At 42.9% G+C, this 21446-nt stretch overlaps 1 protein-coding gene across 1 annotated transcript; it reads right to left on the reverse strand.

Moving 5' to 3' along the window:
* Positions 1 to 2344: 2344 nt before the first annotated feature.
* Positions 2345 to 7013, reverse strand: LOC134615335 (tachylectin-2-like). The gene is made up of 4 exons (XM_063459840.1): positions 6896 to 7013; positions 4690 to 5536; positions 3149 to 3329; positions 2345 to 2548 (listed from the first exon to the last, which is right to left on the reverse strand). The coding sequence occupies exons 1-4, from the start codon at positions 6906 to 6908 to the stop codon at positions 2345 to 2347; spliced, it is 1245 nt and encodes a 414-aa protein (XP_063315910.1). The 5' UTR covers positions 6909 to 7013.
* Positions 7014 to 21446: the final 14433 nt, after the last annotated feature.

A 21446-nucleotide genomic window follows, 5' to 3' on the forward strand; every position in this document is an offset into this window, starting at 1 on the left:
TGTGTGTATTACTGTCTGTGTCTGTGTGTATGACTGACTGTCTGCCTGTGTCTGTCTGTGTGTGTGAAGCTGTCTGCCTTTGTGTGTGTGTGTGTGTGTGTGTGTATGACTGTCTGCCTGTGTGTGTGTGTGTGTGTGTGTGGATGTCTTCCTGTGTGTGTGTATGGCCGTCTGACTGTGTGTGTGTGTGTGTGTGTGTGTGTGTGTGTGTCACATACAACCAATACACGCATATCACACACTGTTAATACACCCATTACAAATATCACACATAGCATACATATCACACACAGTCATCACACCTACTATCACATACACAGACAACACAAACATTACAGCATACATGGATGACGAGGGGGGGGGCACTGTGAAGATTTTTCGCCCAGGGCGTCTAAATGCCTAAGGCCGGCCCTGGATATGAGGAAACTTAGAGGACAGTGTCACAGAGACAGGGGGTTCCAAGAGTTTGGAGAAGGTTACAATCAACAGTGTCAAAGGTGGCAGAGAAGTCAAGAAGAATTAGCATGGAGAAGTGACCTTATAAGTGTGCCCCTTCATCCTATTCTCCACTTTTTTTCAGGACAGCACTTTCTAGTCATGCCCTCTGATTCAGCGAGGAGTGAATGGTATTTCTTGGTTCTGACTCATGTGACTTCAGGAAATCTACTATCATAACTTTGTATGACGAGTATTGCTTGTTAACAAGCTCCTTCAATCTGCTGTGTGATATTTTCGAATAACAGATTTTAAAACTGTGGCATGTACTCCCTTGCCTTCCTTGTAGTAGCATGAAGGCTAGCCTTCTGCATAAACACTATGGGCCTGGTCCTGAGTCCCCTTGCTTGTCCTGAACTATACTGTGTGACAGTCAGGGCTCGAGTCCTTTTTCCACAGCAGGAATGCTGTTCCCATTAGTAGTCCTGCAGGACCTGCCCTTTGATAGAGAATTAAACCCTGGTTACTGAGGTCCCATTACCCTCTATGGAGCTCCCAGCTCACATCAATTGCTCTGGCAGCACACACACACACACACTAGGCTCAGGCAGATCATGTGTTCGGGTTCAACAGCTCTGCTGCGGTGCCTGCAGAATCGGCTGCTATTACGGTAAGACCAACAGAGGGGAAGAATGCAAGCATGAACCTACTGCTGCCCTGTAACCCGCAAGACAACGGCCTGCTGTATGTAGAGCCGGTGCAAGGATTCCTGCCACCCTAGTCAGCAATCCATTTTGAAGCCCCCTCATGAATGCAACTACATTCTCTCAGCAGTTTATTCACTAAACTCTGAATTGCATCGAAGAGACATTTAGGAAAAGAGACACACTGAGTAGACATTAGAGGGAAACTATGGTGCCAGGAAAACAAACTCCTTTTCCTGGCACTATAGCTTCCCCCTCTGTCAAGCACCCCTACCTCACGGTGCAAAAGGGGTTTTAAAAAAACCTTCTGTCACTTACCCCGGACCAGGCTGATGTCCCTCGGCACTGGCTTGGTTCCACCTTCACTCCTCAATGGCGGCATTAGGTTTTGCATGACGCTGGACACTTCCATGAATAGCCACTAGAGGTGGAGTTAACCCTGAACGGTAATCATTGCCGTTTGTTAAAAACCCCTACAATAATTACTTCTGCAGGATTAAGAGCAATAGGACAGTGCATCCAGATCAAATCAGCTGGAGTGGCCTGGGTGCCTATAGTGTCCATTTAAGTGCAAGCAGATGCACAATGAGAAAGAATGGAAAGCCTGGGGAGACATTTAGGGAAAGGATATAGAGACTGGGATACATTTATGAGAGAGACACATACACACAGTGTCCCTTGCACTCACTGGTAGTTTTGACTATTCAAGCCTTACTCAAGTGCAAAAAAATAAATATAAGTGTATGTGCCCTCTTGTCAAATATTTGGCACATTAATATATTGAGAGAAAATGAGAATAGCCTTAATGGTTATTAAGTTAGTGACGGGGACTCAAGCTTTGAAGGACATCTCTGCACCAACATGGAATGCCAGTTGGCTAGTCATTTGGCTGACCTCTAGGCTACTAGCCAGGATTGTTATAGTGTGGAGCTACACATACCACTAATGTCCATAGATTTAGGGATAATACAGGATGGATAAGGAAATATACCAAGAATTGAGACTACCTGTGTCAACGTAAACACATCTACAGACATTGGAACAAGTGATTGTAAGACATGCATGAGTATAATTTGTTTTTATTTTAAACCAAGGCAGAACATGAATTCCTGTAGTTTATACTATCAAACTCTGCAGAGTTTGATTTGTCTGGTCAACATGTATCCATGGGACAGATCATATGCCATACAGAGGATCAGTCCATCTCATGGTTTGTAGTCTTCCTGGGTGACCATCAAGTTATAGTGACTGACCCCTTTCCACATTCCCTGGATAATGGTCTCATAGCCAAACAAGGTGCGGATCTTGGCACGGAACGGTACATCCATTTCTCCCTTGGTCACAGATGCCACCATACGTATTGAATGACCACCTGGTACCTCCACATCTGTGCTGGAGGAGAAGGTTGTCTGCAGAAGAAGTCAGAAGGTTAGATACTGGCAGGAGCAATATATCATTAATAGTCAAAAGCATGTTACCTGTACACAATATTCATTTATTGTACAAATTAACTGGTTGAGAGAAGGGTCAAAAAGCATGATGCAGTTTTAGGCTATTTCTATAGTTAGACCTCTTGTAAGTAAAGGTTGGGCAATAGTGTACAGACTGGCCAGGAAGGCTTAAGCTCTGTTCTTGTTATATGGGTGGCTTGTTACAGCTGCTCCAATATAACAAAGGATATCTGGCTGTAAGTCCGTAGATGTGCAAAGGTTACTATATGGTGATAGTGTGCTACCATAGCATTTAATGTAGGAGTAAAAATAAAGTCGGACTGTTTTGGAATGCAGCCCTTTTTCAATTTACAAACAATCCCTTTCGTCCGAGATGAGAGTCAAGGAACCCGAGACTTGTAACTCACTAGCTAATACTTAATACATGAAGAGCCAGGACACAATATACCATGCCATTTGCTTCCCCTCCAATAACTCAAAGCATGTTCTAAACAATATACCAGATCTGAACACACACACACATTGATATGTTGCCACCACCATTTATTCCACCCTTACCTGGATTTCATTGGTCTTGGCGAAATTCCAGGTATGAGTTGTGCTCACATTGATGGAAATCTTGGTCTCCGTTTCTCCTATGAATGGGACTCCAGCTTTGAAGGACATCTCTGAACCAACAGCCACTGTGAATCCATGTTCCTGGCTGAAGGTGCTGCTCTCAGTTATGGTCTTGGAGAAGCTAGAAAGACAAACCCTTCACATTAATATAGTGAGAGAAGGAGAATAGCCTGAACCATAATCCAGAATAGTTATTAAGTCAGTGAATGGATTTTTCACCACCCATTCCCAGGGTACTCCAGATCTTATCAGTGTCCTTCAAAAAGGACCGTTGGAAAATTATTAAGTCATGTTTGCTTTAAAAAAGGGTTCTCCAATCCTTTTGAAGGGGGGCAATCTGGTGTAAATGCCCTAATGAACACTGTTGAGAAGGTCCCTCAAAACATTTGGCCACCTAGAACCCAGCACTGCGCTGACTACTACACCCCCTGTGATATCACAGGTGCTGCGTGCAGACCAACCACCAGCTTTCTAGAGTGTATTCTGGAAACTGCAGAAAGGGAGGGAGCATAATGTGTGTGGGGAGGATATTGTGATCTTATCCTTGCAGGAACTCTGCCTGCAAGGTTGCATAGGATCCCAACTCTTGCCAGTGTGCACAGATACAAAATATGCACAGCATGGACATTGGTAGCATGGAACATTTCTGGGCTGCAACTAGCTCCCAACACAGAATTACAAGAATCTCTGGATTTGCCAGGTTTGAGGCTAGAAATGTAGGTAGGAACTGCACTCAGTCCCCATGCAGCCACTCGGTGCTCTGGGATACACATCATTTTAGAAGCAGTCACAACATCAATCAGTGCAATTAAAAACATCACATTTGTGAAGCTCACTCATTACTGACCAATGTAAGCAGTATATCCAGAACAGACAGTTGTCCAACAGAATAACCTCAGAACACATCTAATGGCATTTATATGCCTAAATCTATCCTGTGAACTTCCCCAGATTCAGAGAAAGACCTTAAAGGTCAAATGTTGCAGCTTGTCATCTGGTTCCATTAATCTTGCCTTTCTTGGACCGCCTAAACCTTTGGTTTTTTTGGCATAGAAAAGTCACAAGCACCAAAAGGCATTATAAAATTATTGTCTGCCAATAAGTAGCCCTAGGATTGTAAACAAGGCTTTCCTCAACATTGGTAAACAGACACCATTCTCTATTCAGAGAGTATAAAAATCATGTAACTTATGAAGGACATTAATGTAGTAAGACAGCCAACCTTTTAACATTCAGAGTATTGTATATAGTGCACCATCCTGTACTCTATGTAATCTTGCCAATAGGTAGAAGTACCTGCAGAGCTAAAGTCCTATGCCATCAGTCAAGCCTAGAAGAGAGTGACGACTGCAAGCCTGAAGGATCCATGGAACACTGAGGGTGAATTTCCGCTTGCCATGGCTGAAGTGGTCACTCGCCAATGGCAAGTTGAAATTGTGATCCCTGAATGGATGAGACTCCATGAGGTTTCCATTACTTACGAGAAGGTGTGCTTTAATGGAGTGCTGCTCTTGTTGTTATAGATCTGGGTCTGCACCACCTCTGTGCCTTGGGATAGGATTTTCCCTGAATCTGGCAGGAATTCAAAGCTCACAATACTCTGGATGGTTTTATCAATGGTGAAGGAAAGGAGGGGGTAGACATTGTAACCCCAGCCCAGTTTCTCTGCCTTTGCAGTGTAATTGGCATCAGCATTGGTCGGGGCTGGTCCTTTATAGATGTTGCCATTCTTGGAATCCACACACCACAGGTCAGACTCTAGGGTGAAAGCCATGAAATGGGTCAGGATGCGCCAGCTTCCTTTTCCAATGGTTGTGCTGGAGGCAAGCCAGTTATCGTCTGGTTTGGTTGGAGGGCTTCTCATCACAAGCTTGTCGTCACTTGTCACTGCATACAGGATGCCTTTAGGGTCAAAGAAAAGGGCATCAAATTCATTCCAGCCAGCGGTTCCTATTTTGGTGGCTTGGCCATAAAGCCAGGATACGTTTTCATTGCTTGGTGCTGGACCCTTGTAGAACTCCCCATTCTTGGTAGAAGCATACAGAAGGCCATTTGGATCAAAGAAGATCAATTTAAACCCTTCCCAGTCGGTTTTGCCCACTCTCTTGGCAGTCGAGAAAAAGTCCAGGTTTGGATCTGAAGGCATAGCTCCCATGAAGAGTTCTTTACCACGCACAGCAAACAGCACCCCTTCTGGGTTAAAGGCAATCTTACTGACATTATTCAGCTTCCCTACAATGCTAGATCTAGCATCAAAGTTATCCAGAAGATTCTTGGGTGGTAATCCAGCTCTGGCAACATAATCCTTCACAGCAAACAGGAGGGTATCTGGAAGTCAATAGGAAAAGGTTATAGCCACTATTGGTAGTCCACAACACAATATGAAAGTACAACTAGAAGGTATTTAAGCCATAAGCCAAGATATTGAAGATTTAAGTTAGATTTGAAACTGTTCAATAAAAAACAGCAGCACAGGAAACAACCCTTCCAGAACACAGAGCTCCAAACAGGAGCCATTTCTGATGGTCTACATTACAGGGTTATTTTTGTCTTCAGATATTTCAAATGGACAAAGAGGGACACTTTAATTTGAGGGGTGTCAGTGTGGCCAGGAGCTGACCTGTTGTGAGAAGTTTTAGGAGACTTACTAACAATTTATGCAATGTAGGGACATTTGGGAGGTATGCAGTATTATGGTTCTGTCCCACTGTCCTGGGTTTTTAAATGTGCTAACCTACCAGCAGCATTAGTCACTACAGTGAGAAGTGTCAGAATTTTAAATGTCTATAGCCAAACAGGAAAGATTTACCAGGTCAGCGGAGTTTAATGTTGAATTAGACATTTTTAATCCAGAGAGTATATTTAAAGGAACACAAACATGGATTACTGATTCTAATGCCTGCTTGGATCACTCTAACAAGGTGATTTTACTCACCTTTTCTCCCATACCAGTCTGTGGATGAGATCAGTTTTGATGATCTCAACCCATCCAACGCCTCCCCATAGGAAAGCATTTAGGAGGCTAGTGTGGACACGTTGCACAAACACTGAATCAATTAGTATCTCCTCAGATTGAAAGCAAAGAAACCAAGGAAGAGTAACTAGATGCCAAATTTACGTAAAGATATATAGTTTATTTGAAGCACCAACAAGAATACAGTGTTTCCACTTTGTCAATGTAGCACTCCCTGTGCACATTTGGCATCTAGTTAAACTGATTTGATTTCTAGGTTTCCTATACTTGGATTTGGCCCATAATTGAGAAACAGGGTGCAAGGTTAGCAGCACAGATTAGGTTTTAAAGCCAGGTGTTTGGGTACTAGAGTAACCCCTCTATCACTATGTGTCCTCATAGAAATGCATCTATCACCAGGCAGAGTGTTGAGACTGAGGGTAGACACAGAAAGCACCTAGAGGTGGTACTAGAGAGTAAAAAAGAGATACATTGTATTTCTATTGAGAAGCCTGTATGTATAACCAGAACCACAGCCTTAAGCTGTAGTGATTCTGGTGACTATAGTGTCCATTTTAATATCACGGATGGAGTTCTGTCAAACAGTAACAGAGTCAGTGAGAAACTTCTAAGACCATCACAGAAGTAATCAGCTATAAAGTGAGATACTCCCTAGGAATGCTCAGTATATACAGCCCTGCAGGATGAGCTTCCAAAACACAGGGATCACTTACCTGGTGTATCCATTATCAGAGAGAGATCAGAAAACAAGCTCCCAAATCTCTAGACTCTCAGCAGGGATCCTTCTTGTTTCCTCTTGGGGTCTCTGGCTTGTGTGGCTCAGGAAAGGTCTCCAGATATATCTGTATAAGGTCGGTATCATTAGTGATTAGCTTTATAGTCAGGACCCCTCCCCACACACAGCTGTACCTGGTTTAATGAGCAGGGTTACCAGACTTTGAACAATGTGATACTGAGTTAACAGGTAGGTCACCACAATATTGCATTATACTTCTCTGGAAACAAAGGGGGAGATGTATAAAAAGTGGTGCATTATTTATTTTCTTGACACGTTTGTGGCTCATTTGCCATTTGGGGGCATTAAAGACAAGATTGACAATAATCTCCCCGATGTGTAAAGTTGGAGTTACAGTTTTATACATGAGAAAATGGAACATTCACACAAAACAGGCAGAACAGTTAATCAATGTGACAGTTTTTGAAAATAACCGCCATAGAATTGTAGTAAATTAAAAACTGAATTATAAAAATTAGGGTAAAGAAATAAAACAAATCATTTGTGGAAACAGTCACATCAGATAATTTTCCATACCAACAGTTTGAGGTTAATTCACCAATCACCAAATCTTTCCTGGATGGACAATAGACTTGGACACTTTTTTATAAACTGCAATATTTACCTTGCAGGTTTAACTCGACCTCTAGTGGCTGTGGCTAGACAGCCACTAGAGGGCACTTCCTGGTTCCTAGCACAGGAAAACGTGTGCTAGAGCGTCGCTGGACGTCCTCACGCTGTGTGAGGACCTCCAGCGTCGCTCATTTCCCCATAGGAAAGCATTAAAATGCATTTTCAATGCGTTCCTATGGGGAGCGCTAATGCGCATGCGCGGCATTGCCGCGCATGCGCATTAGGTCTCCCCGGCCGGTGGGCGGGATCAGTTTCACCCACCGGCTGACGCAGTCAGAAGGAGGAGCGACATGGGACATCGTCGCTGCCTCAGGTAAGTTACTGAAGGGGTTTTCACCCCTTCAGCAACCGGGGATTGGGGGGTGGGAGGGAGAGGGAACCTGCAGTGCCAGGAAAACGGATTCCCTTTAATTAAGACTAATGAAATTCTGTGTCCCATCCTGCATCTTACAACTGTTTAGCTGATAACTCCCTAAACTGGTATACAAATGTTGGGTTGCCATATTTAAGGGAACCAAATTAAGGAGATCTTTAGTAAATAGCTCCCTTATTTATTATTCTTATGCAAATCTCACATAAGGAGACCAACACTATTAACCCCTTAAGGACGGCGGGCGTTCTATGCCGTCCTTAAGGACCTGGTCCTAAAAGCCGGTGGGTGGCATATAACGTCCCCGGCGTCCTTAAAGGGAAACTCCAGTGCCAGGAAAACGATCCGTTTTCCTGGCACTGGAGGGTCCCTCTCCCTCCCACCCCCCAATCCCCGGTTACTGAAGGGGTGAAAACCCCTTCAGTCACTTACCTCAGGCAGTGACATGTCCCACGTCGCTGCCTGCTCCTCCCCCGCCGCTCCTCCTTCTTCCTCCGTTGGCCGGTGGGCGAGACTGATCCCGCCCACCGGCCGAGGAGTCCCTATGCGCATTGGCGCTCCCCATAGGAAAGCATTGAAAATAAATTTCAATGCTTCCCTATTGGGAATAGAGCGACGCTGGAGGTCCTCACACAGCGTGAGGACGTCCAGCGATGCTCTAGTACAGATAATCTGTGCTAGGGACCAGGAAGTTCCCTCTAGTGGCTGTCTAGTAGACAGCCAGTAGGGGAGGACTTAACCCTGCAAGGTAATTATTGCAGTTTATAAAAAACTGCAATAATTACACTTGCAGGGTTAAGGGTAGTGGGAGTTGGCACCCAGACCACTCCAATGAGCAGAAGTGGTCTGGGTGCCTGGAGTGTCCCTTTAATATTTACCCGGTCGCATGCCGGCGATCGCGGTGGGGGGACTCACCTGGCATCCCAGGGAGTCCTCTGCTTCCGATCCGGCCCGCCTGGGCCATGTGATCGCGAGGTCCTCACGATCACATGGACGGCATAGCCGTCCACAGCATTGCCAGCAGGGGGACTGCCTGAAATGACAGGTAGTCCCCCTGCTGGCTGTAAAATGTAAAATAAAAGTTTAAAACCGTTAAAAATTAAATAATATATACTTAGATCATATATATAATACGCATTTACACAAACACTGTGTAAGTGTATTTCAATATTAATATATATAATTATATATATTAATATCAAAATACTCGTAGAATGATATTGCTTAAATATATATAATTATAAATAATATAAAAAATTTAAATACGTAAAAAAATTAAAATAAAAAATAATTAAAAATTAATTATTTTTAAAAATATATATCTGTGTTATTTAGTTCTAACTGTATTGTGATATTAATATATATATATATATATATATATGTATATATATATATATATACAGGGAGTGCAGAATTATTAGGCAAGTTGTATTTTTGAGGATTAATTTTATTATTGAACAACAACCATGTTCTCAATGAACCCAAAAAACTCATTAATATCAAAGCTGAATATTTTTGGAAGTAGTTTTTAGTTTGTTTTTAGTTATAGCTATTTTAGGGGGATATCTGTGTGTGCAGGTGACTATTACTGTGCATAATTATTAGGCAACTTAACAAAAAACAAATATATACCCATTTCAATTATTTATTTTTACCAGTGAAACCAATATAACATCTCAACATTCACAAATATACATTTCTGACATTCAAAAACAAAACAAAAACAAATCAGTGACCAATATAGCCACCTTTCTTTGCAAGGACACTCAAAAGCCTGCCATCCATGGATTCTGTCAGTGTTTTGATCTGTTCACCATCAACATTGCGTGCAGCAGCAACCACAGCCTCCCAGACACTGTTCAGAGAGGTGTACTGTTTTCCCTCCTTGTAAATCTCACATTTGATGATGGACCACAGGTTCTCAATGGGGTTCAGATCAGGTGAACAAGGAGGCCATGTCATTAGATTTTCTTATTTTATACCCTTTCTTGCCAGCCACACTGTGGAGTACTTGGACACGTGTGATGGAGCATTGTCCTGCATGAAAATCATGTTTTTCTTGAAGGATGCAGACTTCTTCCTGTACCACTGCTTGAAGAAGGTGTCTTCCAGAAACTGGGAGTTGAGCTTGACTCCATCCTCAACCCGAAAAGGCCCCACAAGCTCATCTTTGATGATACCAGCCCAAACCAGTACTCCACCTCCACCTTGCTGGCGTCTGAGTCGGATTGGAGCTCTCTGCCCTTTACCAATCCATCCATCTGGCCCATCAAGACTCACTCTCATTTCATCAGTCCATAAAACCTTAGAAAAATCAGTCTTGAGATATTTCTTGGCCCAGTCTTGACGTTTCAGCTTGTGTGTCTTGTTCAGTGGTGGTCGTCTTTCAGCCTTTCTTACCCTGGCCATGTCTCTGAGTATTGCACACCTTGTGCTTTCGGGCACTCCAGTGATGTTGCAGCTCTGAAATATGGCTAAACTGGTGGCAAGTGGCATCTTGGCAGCTGCACGCTTGACTTTTCTCAGTTCGAGGGCAGTTATTTTGCACCTTGGTTTCTCCACACGCTTCTTGCGACCCTGTTGACTATTTTGAATGAAACGCCTGATTGTTCGATGATCACGCTTCAGAAGCTTTGCAATTTTAAGAGTGCTGCATCCCTCTGCAAGATATCTCACTATTTTTGACTTTTCTGAGCCTGTCAAGTCCTTCTTTTGACCCATTTTGCCAAAGGAAAGGAAGTTGCCTAATAATTATGCACACCTGATATAGGGTGTTGATGTCATTAGACCACACCCCTTCTCATTACAGAGATGCACATCACCTAATATGCTTAATTGGTAGTAGGCTTTCGAGCCTATACATCTTGGAGTAAGACAACATGCATAAAGAGGATGATGTGGTCAAAATACTCATTTGCCTAATAATTCTGCACACAGTGTATATATGTATAAAGAAAAAGATAGATAGCACTCCACGGACTCAAGTAGTAGAAATAAAAATTAACTTTTAATGCTCCAAGTTAAAAAATCGACGTTTCAGTCGACGTTTCAGTCTGACCAATCAGACTTTCATCAGGACAAGGTCAGCAAACAACAAGATTCCACATATATACCACACCAATAACCCCTAATCAAGCAGTGTACTTACCACACCTGGCTGGGTGCAAGTCTCCACAAGCCGCCCGGTCAATTGCCACGCCGAAAACGCCGGTCGCGTGTGGATGACATCAATGCGCCTCGCGCATGCGTCAATCCAGCGCCCGGCACTGTGAGGGGCGTTTATATATATATGTATATATATATAATATACTTGAAAATCCCCCGCACTCACGCTTTGTTATGTATCCAATTCGCCAGGTGCCTGGCATGAACTCCAATCGAAATATTATTGCAAAAAACTGCCGCTCACCGGTCTTGTAAAAGTCCAAAATTTTATTGAAAAAGAATTAAAAGAAAGACCAACGTTTCAGTCCCAGCTCGGGACTTTCCTCAGGGTAACAAAACAATAAATACAATTACAAAATACCGACAATATATAGGTAAATCTAATTGGTAAAACTCACCCAGGTGCAGTGAAAACGTGTCAGCCGTGTACAATAGCCCTTCCGGGTATGCGCGCGCACACCCGCTGAGGCTCCTCCCACTGTACGTGCACGTGATACGTGCTGTGACGTGCCTTATATCTACAGTTGCTAAGCAACATTCTGTGTCCGAAATCTGCAGGCTGAGCAAGAATATAGTGAAAGGTCTTAAACAATGTGATATCATAGAAAGATGCACCATCGTGACAACAATGTGCCCGGAATCTACAGCCTGAACGAGCATATAGTGAATGATCTTAAACATGTGATGTTATAAAAAATATTTTTTACATAATCCAATCAACAGTGTATGTTCCGCTGTATTGCAGAAGTTAAATGTAGATGTGATAGATAGCCATGAAAGTCTAGAGTTATGTATATGCCCCAAGAGCAGTGTCGATAGTGTATGTTCCGCTGTGATGCAGTACATAATTGCAAACATAATCAATAAACATATGAATATAAATATGCCTTTGTAAAAATACCACCCGTGCGAATGACACCTGTTGCAGTGTGGGGTACGCAGCCACATTATCTGCAATACAAGTGTATGTACTGAATAGCGAAACAAAATATAAAAAGTGAATATAATGAGTGAATTTAATAATACCTCATAATACATGTCTCTCTATGTGATAAAAGCAAGTACCCGAGTATGCTATAAATCACAATACATAACTTAATGATAAATAATACACTATAAAAATTGATACAAGCTATAGGAGTTAAATAAATGCATAATATGGGATATTTTCATTTAACCCTTTCGGAGCCATAGTTCCCAACTGATAAATCCAAAACGCTTCTTTTTGGAGCAGCATCCGACCCCTGTTACCACCCCTTTTAGGGCAAGGTACATGGTCTATACTCACAAATTTGAGTGAGGATAATGGATGTGCTTTCTCCAAGAAATGTTTGGCCACCGGTTTGTCAGATTGGCCATCTCGATAGGCCAGCCTGATACTTGACCGGTGGCCACGTATACGTTCACAGATGGGGGTTTCCGTCTTACCCACATAATAAAGCCCACATGGGCACATGAGCTTATAGATGACATAGGGTGTCTTGCAGGTAATGGTGTACCTGATGTCATACGTTTTATTGGTGTGAGGATGGCAAAACTTCTTAGATGGGATCATGTGCCCGCAAGTAACACACCCCAGGCAACGTACACAACCGCGTATGTTGGACTTCAGTGTCTTCGTGTAACTGTCCACAGGATCTGTATGTACCAACATGTCACGTAAGTTTTGATTTCTTCTGTAACAGATCATTGGCGGTTCCTTAAAAATCTTTGGCAAAGAATCATCCGTGGATACCATCTTCCAGTTGTCCTTGATTAGTGCTGTAACCTTGTCTTCAGAGTTATGGAAGGTCAATGGGAACACCATGCGTTGTGAAGAGTGAGCCTTGTCCTTACTTGGGGCTAGTCTGGCTTGGATGAGTGCTTCTTGCAGCACTCTATCTTCATAGCCTCTGTTCACGAACTTCTGGGTCATTGATTTCAATTGTATCTCTGCTGTCTCAGTATTTGAGTTATTCCGTATAACCCTCTGATATTGCGCCTTGGGTATAGATTTTTTCAAAGCCCACGGGTGTGCACTCTGAGCGTGCAAAAGGGTGTTTCTGTCAGTTGGTTTTGAAAACAAGGTATACTCAACTCCATTAGTTCCATAGGACAGTTCCAAATCCAAGTATTGGACTGCATGTTCACTAATATTAGAAGTAAACCTGATCGGTGTAGGTAACTGATTCAGTGTATCCACCATATTCTGAGCTTGTTCTGCCGTGCCGTTCCAGATTATAAGGAGATCATCAATGTAGCGATAGTACCCCATTATTGATCTTGCATATGGGGTTAGTATATGTTGTATTTCATACATATACATGTATGCGTTCGCATATCTTGGTGCTACTGCCGAACCCATAGAGGTTCCCGCTGTCTGTAGGTACCATTTGTCTTCAAATCTAAAATAGTTGTTACTCAAAATAAACAATAATAACTCCAGTGCAGCTTCTATAGGGGGGCCTTGATATAGTGATGTGTTACATAATACTTGCCGCATCGCCTCTACCCCTTCTGTATGGGGGATGACTGTATATAGATTGGATACATCCATAGTAATAAAAATCGGTATCGTGTCTTCAAACTCCAAGGCTTTAAGGTGTTGTAATAGAGACTGTGTGTCTTTGACACAAGTATATAGGGCTTCAACTGGTTTTTTGAAGATAAAATCTAGCCACTGTGCAATAGGTTCAAGTATGCCATCAATGGCTGAGACGATGGGTGGTCTCTGAGCATTTTTGTGTATTTTAGGGATACTGTATATCACCGGAGTGCGGGGATGGGTTTTGTTCAAAAAATGATATAATTCTATATCTATGTATCCGGCCCTTAAAGACATATCCAATATGTCTACAAGTTTCTTCTGTATTTCTGCTGTGGGATCTCCCTTTAATTGGAAATACGTGTCACTGTCCATCAGCTGTCTTTTCAAATCATCGGAATAGTATCCATAGTCCATAAGGACGATGCCGCCTCCCTTATCCGCTGGGCGGATAACTATTGTGGAGTCGTTAGACAGTTCTTTAAGTAAAAATCGCTCTTGTTTGGTTATGTTGTGCTGTGGTTTGAATCTGCGAGAAAAAATGTCCTGGGACATCTTAGCAGTAGAAGATAAAAAAGTTTTGATCGTATGTTTGGTACTGTGCGGATCGAATGTAGACCTGGTCTTGAATCTACCGGTTCCCGTCTCAGCCATTGATGACTCCTGTATTGAAGTATTTTGAAAAAACTCCTTCAGTCTCATTTGTCTCCCGAATTGAAATAATTCAGTACTCCATTTGAATATGTTAGGGCCACAAGTAGGTATAAACGACAGCCCCTTGCTTAAAGTGCTTATTTCAATAGAGCTGAGGGGTCTCCGGGAGAGATTGAAGATGGGATTTACCTCCTGAGCGGTGGTTTCCCCTTGGGCGCCGGATTTAGTCTTATGGCCTCTCCTGATCCTATGTCTTCGTCTCCTCGGTTTCTGCTTCTGGTCATAGTCCCCGTGCCCACCTTTCCTAAAAAAGGAGTGGGTTCTGATTGTACGTCACTCTCAGATGCTGACTCCCCTGATGTGATATCCACCGTGGGGATGTTGGGGCGCACCATTCTCTTCCTAAACCTTCTAGGTCTAGGAGGGCGATCACCTGCAAGCCATCGATATACACGATGATCGTGATAATCTTGCTGTACTCTCTCAAACTTTTGTTTCTTAAATTTCACCAACTCAGTTTTATATTTGAGTACTTCTGTTTTGAGCTGCTGCTGGATCTTGACGCCCTCACTGGAGGCTAGTAATACTGAGTGTTCTATTTCCAACTCTGCTATATTACGCTTAACATCCACCAAATCAGATTTCACGTCTTTGATAGCTATAAGCATAAGATCCAGTGAGGCCCTGTTGAGTACATGGGTCCAGTCCCTGCATACAGTGGCCTTGAGCCTCCCTATGGTGGGTATATTAAGCAGTCTGAATCCTCGAGGGATCATCTTGGCCTTGTAGTAATCAGACAAAAAAATGCCATGTAGGTCTAAATCTGTGCTTTTTTTGTGTAGCCGGAGTAGCTTAAAGTAGACATCTTTAGGGGTAACATTACTAGGAAAACCCTGGCTGGTTTCGTCCCATAGTATATCTGCTGCCTCCTCTGATGAAAATTGGAGGGTTTCAGCATGTTCACTATAAGCTCCTGCTTGTATCAAGAAATCATCCATGTTTAAAAACAAAAACCCGAAAATAGATACCAATCAAAAAAACTGAATATGGTCAGTATGCACTTAAAACAAAACCCATATAAAAAATCGTGAAAATAAATCGTAAAAATAAATTTTCACTCACTGCTGGTGCAAAGAGGGTAAGAGGTAGAGTACATTCCCTCTATACAATACAAAATACAAAATACTTGAAAATCCCCCGCACTCACGCTTTGTTATGTATCCAATTCGCCGGGTGCCTGGCATGAACTCCAATCGAAATATTATTGCAAAAAACTGCCGCTCACCGGTCTTGTAAAAGTCCAAAATTTTATTGAAAAAGAATTAAAAGAGAGACCAACGTTTCAGTCCCAGCTCGGGACTTTCCTCAGGGTAACAAAACAATAAATACAATTACAAAATACCGACAATATATAGGTAAATCTAATTGGTAAAACTCACCCAGGTGCAGTGAAAACGTGTCAGCCGTGTACAATAGCCCTTCCGGGTATGCGCGCGCACACCCGCTAAGACTCCTCCCACTGTACGTGCACGTGATACGTGCTGTGACGTGCCTTGTATCTACAGTTGCTAAGCAACATTCTGTGTCCGAAATCTGCAGGCTGAGCAAGAATATAGTGAAAGGTCTTAAACAATGTGATATCATAGAAAGATGCACCATCGTGACAACAATGTGCCCAGAATCTACAGCCTGAACGAGCATATAGTGAATGATCTTAAACATGTGATGTGAAAACCCCTTCAGTCACTTACCTCAGGCAGTGACATGTCCCACGTCGCTGCCTGCTCCTCCCCCGCCGCTCCTCCTTCTTCCTCCGTTGGCCGGTGGGCGAGACTGATCCCGCCCACCGGCCGAGGAGTCCCTATGCGCATGCGCGGCAATGCCGCGCATGCGCATTGGCGCACCCCATAGGAAAGCATTGAAAATACATTTCAATGCTTCCCTATTGGGAATAGAGCGACGCTGGAGGTCCTCACACAGCGTGAGGACGTCCAGCGATGCTCTAGTACAGATAATCTGTGCTAGGGACCAGGAAGTTCCCTCTAGTGGCTGTCTAGTAGACAGCCAGTAGGGGAGGACTTAACCCTGCAAGGTAATTATTGCAGTTTATAAAAAACTGCAATAATTACACTTGCAGGGTTAAGGGTAGTGGGAGTTGGCACCCAGACCACTCCAATGAGCAGAAGTGGTCTGGGTGCCTGGAGTGTCCCTTTAATATTTACCCGGTCGCATGCCGGCGATCGTGGTGGGGGGACTCACCTGGCATCCCAGGGAGTCCTCTGCTTCCGATCCGGCCCGCCTGGGCCATGTGATCGCGAGGTCCTCACGATCACATGGACGGCATAGCCGTCCACAGCATTGCCAGCAGGGGGACTGCCTGAAATGACAGGTAGTCCCCCTGCTGGCTGTAAAATGTAAAATAAAAGTTTAAAACCGTTAAAAATTAAATAATATATACTTAGATCATATATATAATACGCATTTACACAAACACTGTGTAAGTGTATTTCAATATTAATATATATAATTATATATATTAATATCAAAATACTCGTAGAATGATATTGCTTAAATATATATAATTATAAATAATATAAAAAATGTAAATACGTAAAAAAATTAAAATAAAAAATAATTAAAAATTAATTATTTTTAAAAATATATATCTGTGTTATTTAGTTCTAACTGTATTGTGATATTAATATATATATATATATATATATATATATATGTATAAAGAAAAAGATAGATAGCACTCCACGGACTCAAGTAGTAGAAATAAAAATTAACTTTTAATGCTCCAAGTTAAAAAATCGACGTTTCAGTCGACGTTTCAGTCTGACCAATCAGACTTTCATCAGGACAAAGTCAGCAAACAACAAGATTCCACATATATACCACACCAATAACCCCTAATCAAGCAGTGTACTTACCACACCTGGCTGGGTGCAAGTCTCCACAAGCCGCCCGGTCAATTGCCACGCCGAAAACGCCGGTCGCGTGTGGATGACATCAATGCGCCTCGCGCATGCGTCAATCCAGCGCCCGGCACTGTGAGGGGCGTTTATATATATATGTGTATATATATATATATATATATATTGATATCAACATACACGTAGAGTGACGATCAAACTAGTTTTTGGCATTTTTCACACTCAAACAAATATTAACGCTAACTTTGGCTGGTGTTTGTGACCAAGTGGCTACTAAAAAAGACTGGACAATACCTTGGGTTGTCTACTATTGTAAATGGTATGCCATCATGGGGGTAATTCTCATTCCTGGGCTACCATACGGTCTCAAAGGCAACGTAACCAATCTGGCGAATTTCAACGTGAAAAAAAAGAAAAATGTATCATGCTATATTTGACCCTGTAACTTCCCAAAACACCATAAAAAACCTGTACATAGGGGTACTGTTTTACATGTGATACATCGCTGAATACAAAAATTTGTATTTTATTGCAGTAAAAGCAAGCCGTATTATGACATTCACAGTTAAAATGTCAAGTAGAATTACATTTTTTAAAATCTTATTTTCTCCCTTTTTTTTATATCTTATTCATATTAAATTATGTTTCATAGCTAAATATTTGATGTTAAATGAAAGCCCTGTTTCCCCTGAATAAAATTATATATAATAAATGTAGGTGCATTTAATACGAAAGAGGTGAATTACGGTTGGACAGACATATAGCGCAAATGCCAGGTTTTGTTTACATTTTGTTTTGATCACAACGTGTACATTTGGCTCAGTCCATAAGGGGTTCAGGCGCTATCTACTAAGCAACTGAAAATTAAGAAAAGTGTATTCCTTCATTTTGGTCTATCAGTTGTTGCTTCAGTTGTAGAATTATATAATGGAGATTTAAATCCTCTCTCATGCTCCAATAAACCATGCAGCAGGTAGGAGCGTGTGTTGTCTACTAAACAAAACAACAAACAGACAGTGGCTGCTCACTCCCAAAAAAGTGACTAGCAATTGGGCAGCTATGGCTGCGGGTGGGGCACCTAAGTTAAATAATTTTTCTATAAAAGTGTCCCAGTAAGAAGGAGTCTTTGATATCCCCACTGGCCTGTCATGGCACACACCAAAGCCAGAGCTTTGATAGAGCAGGCCCTGCATGGGCCAGCAGTGAAGATCTTCTGATCTCCCCTGTCAGCCTCAGCCCATAGCCATCGCTGCCAACAGGCATTTGCCTGGTTTGCCTGATGGCCAGACCAGGCCTGGTGGTGGTTTAAATAACAACAGGAGGAGGAACCTATTGTCAACACACAAATCCCACCCACTGGCAGAGTGTGATTGGTCTAAATGTAATAACAGGGAGGGATCTGTTGTCCACTTCATCCCCCATGCACTGCCGGCGTGTGGTAGGTTCTAAATAATATATGGAGGAGAGACCCTTTGCCCACCCCAGTCCTCACCTCTTGATGGCAGGTGAGGCTCTAAATATAATAACAAGAGAGACCTATTGTCTCCGAAAGCCCCCACCCTTTGGCACCAGGCCACTATTTTTGTATATTTAATTACTAACCCACACATGCCGCCAGGTCCTCTGCCAGATACCCGCTTTTGAGACAGACATGCCTCTATCTGTGGGATGGCGGCTGGGTGCACAAGGAAGTCCCATTCTTTGAGTAGATGTGCCTCTATCTGTGGGATGGCGGCTGGGGGCATGAGGAAGTCCCATTCTTTGAGTTGACGTGCCTCTATCTGTGGGATGGCGGCTGGGGGCATGAGGAAGTCCCATTCTTTGAGTAGACGTGCATCTATCTGTGGGATAGTGGATGGGGGCATGAGGAAGTCCCATTCTTTGAGTAGACGTGCCTCTATCTGTGGGATGGCAGCTGGGGGCATGAGGAAGTCCCATTCTTTGAGTAGACGTGCCTCTATCTGTGGGATGGCGGCTGGGGGCATGAGGAAGTCCCATTCTTTGAGTAGACGTGCCTCTATCTGTGGGATGGTGGATGGGGGCATGAAGAAGGATTTCAATCTCCCTTTTTAGTAAATGGGGATCCATCACCTATGGCGTTTGTAATCAAATTACAAGGAGGAAGCCGGTAACTCCCTTCTTGCAATTAAAGAAATAAACAAATGATTGAATTATTTGAACAAAATTTAATTCAGCAAGCAATTCAGTCTTCATTTATTTTGTTGCGCTTTGCATTTCACCTTTCATCTTTTGAATGCTCAAGTGTAATGGAGAAATTAGGTATCTATCAACAGTGGCACAGCAGTTTTCATAAAAAATGTTTTGTTTGAGCTAATATACTATTTCATTTGCACCAATGAATAAAAAAAATAGTTACTACTTGTTTTTAATGACAAAAAAAACTTCCACAGTCAGAGAGGTGGAGTTTCTGAAACATGTCTTCCTTCGTTTGTGGAGGTCGAGCTAGTATAAATAGGCAGCCATTTTAATATTGTGTTCAATTTTAACTTGCTTACCTGGCTGAATTTGTCCCTCCCTCTGGGTTAGATGTCCCTGGGGATTTGGTTCCTGTTTTTTCACAGCGGCAGGTTAGGGTTAAATAATGTATGTTATTTATAAGTGTTGTTATGGTTATTAATAAAAGCTGTGGGCATATACCTAGTGTACTGGTCTTATTGGGTTAGATATGATGGAGGGGGGAAGGGGGAGTGTCACATGCCCATATGACGATGATGCGTCTGTCATGCATAACAAGGATAAACCTCTGCATATTCAAATGACTGATGGCCGCCTAATGACAACTGGTAGCAGAATCCATAGGAAATAATGAGTTTGCCGAGAGAGGCAGTATGAAGTGACAACAGAAGGGGACCAAGAACAGAGCCTTGGGGACTCCAACCGAGACAGGATGAGGGGAGGAAGTGTCATTGGAAAAGTAGACACTGAATGAACATTGGGAGAGATTTGAGGAAACTTACCAGAGGACAGTGTCACAGAGACAGGGGGTTCCAAGAGTTTGGAGAAGGATACAATCAACAGTGTCAAAGGTGGCGGAGAAGTCAAGAAGAATTAGCATAGAGAAGTGACCTTATGAGTGTGCCCCTTCATCCTATTCTCCACTTTTTTTCAGGACAGCACTTTCTAGTCATGCCCTCTGATTCAGCGAGGAGTGAATGGTATTTCTTGGTTCTGACTCATAATGTGACTTCAGGAAATCTATCATAACTTTGTATGACGAGTATTGCTTGTTAACAAGCTCCTTCAATCTGCTGTGTGATATTTTCGAATAACAGATTTTAAAACTGTGGCATGTACTCCCTTGCCTTCCTTGTAGTAGCATGAAGGCTAGCCTTCTGCATGTACACTATGGGCCTGGTCCTGAGGCCCCTTGCTTGTCCTGAACTATACTGTGTGACAGTCAGGGCTCGAGTCCTTTTTCCACAGCAGGAATGCTGTTCCCATTAGTAGTCCTGCAGGACCTGCCCTTTGATAGAGAATTAGACCCTGGTTACTGAGGTCCCATTACCCTCTATGGAGCTCCCAGCTCACATCAATTGCTCTGGCAGCACACACACACACACTAGGCTCAGGCAGATCATGTGTTCGGGTTCAACAGCTCTGCTGCGGTGCCTGCAGAATCGGCTGCTATTACGGTAAGAACAACAGAGGGGAAGAATGCAAGCATGAACCTACTGCTGCCCTGTAACCCGCAAGACAACGGCCTGCTGTATGTAGAGCTGGTGCAAGGATTCCTGCCACCCTAGGCAGCAATCCATTTTGAAGCCCCCTCATGAATGCAACTACATTCTCTCAGCAGTTTATTCACTAAACTCTGAATTGCATCGAAGAGACATTTAGGAAAAGACACACTGAGTAGACATTAGAGGGAAACTATGGTGCCAGGAAAACAAACTCCTTTTCCTGGCACTATAGCTTCCCCCTCTGTCAAGCACCCCTACCTCACGGTGCAAAAAAGGGGTTTTAAAAAACCTTCCGTCACTTACCCCGGACCAGGCTGATGTCCCTCGGCACTGGCTTGGTTCCACCTTCACTCCTCAATGGCGGCATTAGGTTTTGCATGACGCTGGACACTTCCATGAATAGCCACTAGAGGTGGAGTTAACCCTGAACGGTAATCATTGCCGTTTGTTAAAAACCCCTACAATAATTACTTCTGCAGGATTAAGGGCAATAGGACAGTGCATCC

Source organism: Pelobates fuscus, chromosome 6 (assembly GCF_036172605.1).
Source record: "Pelobates fuscus isolate aPelFus1 chromosome 6, aPelFus1.pri, whole genome shotgun sequence".
Classification (NCBI taxonomy): domain Eukaryota; kingdom Metazoa; phylum Chordata; class Amphibia; order Anura; family Pelobatidae; genus Pelobates; species Pelobates fuscus.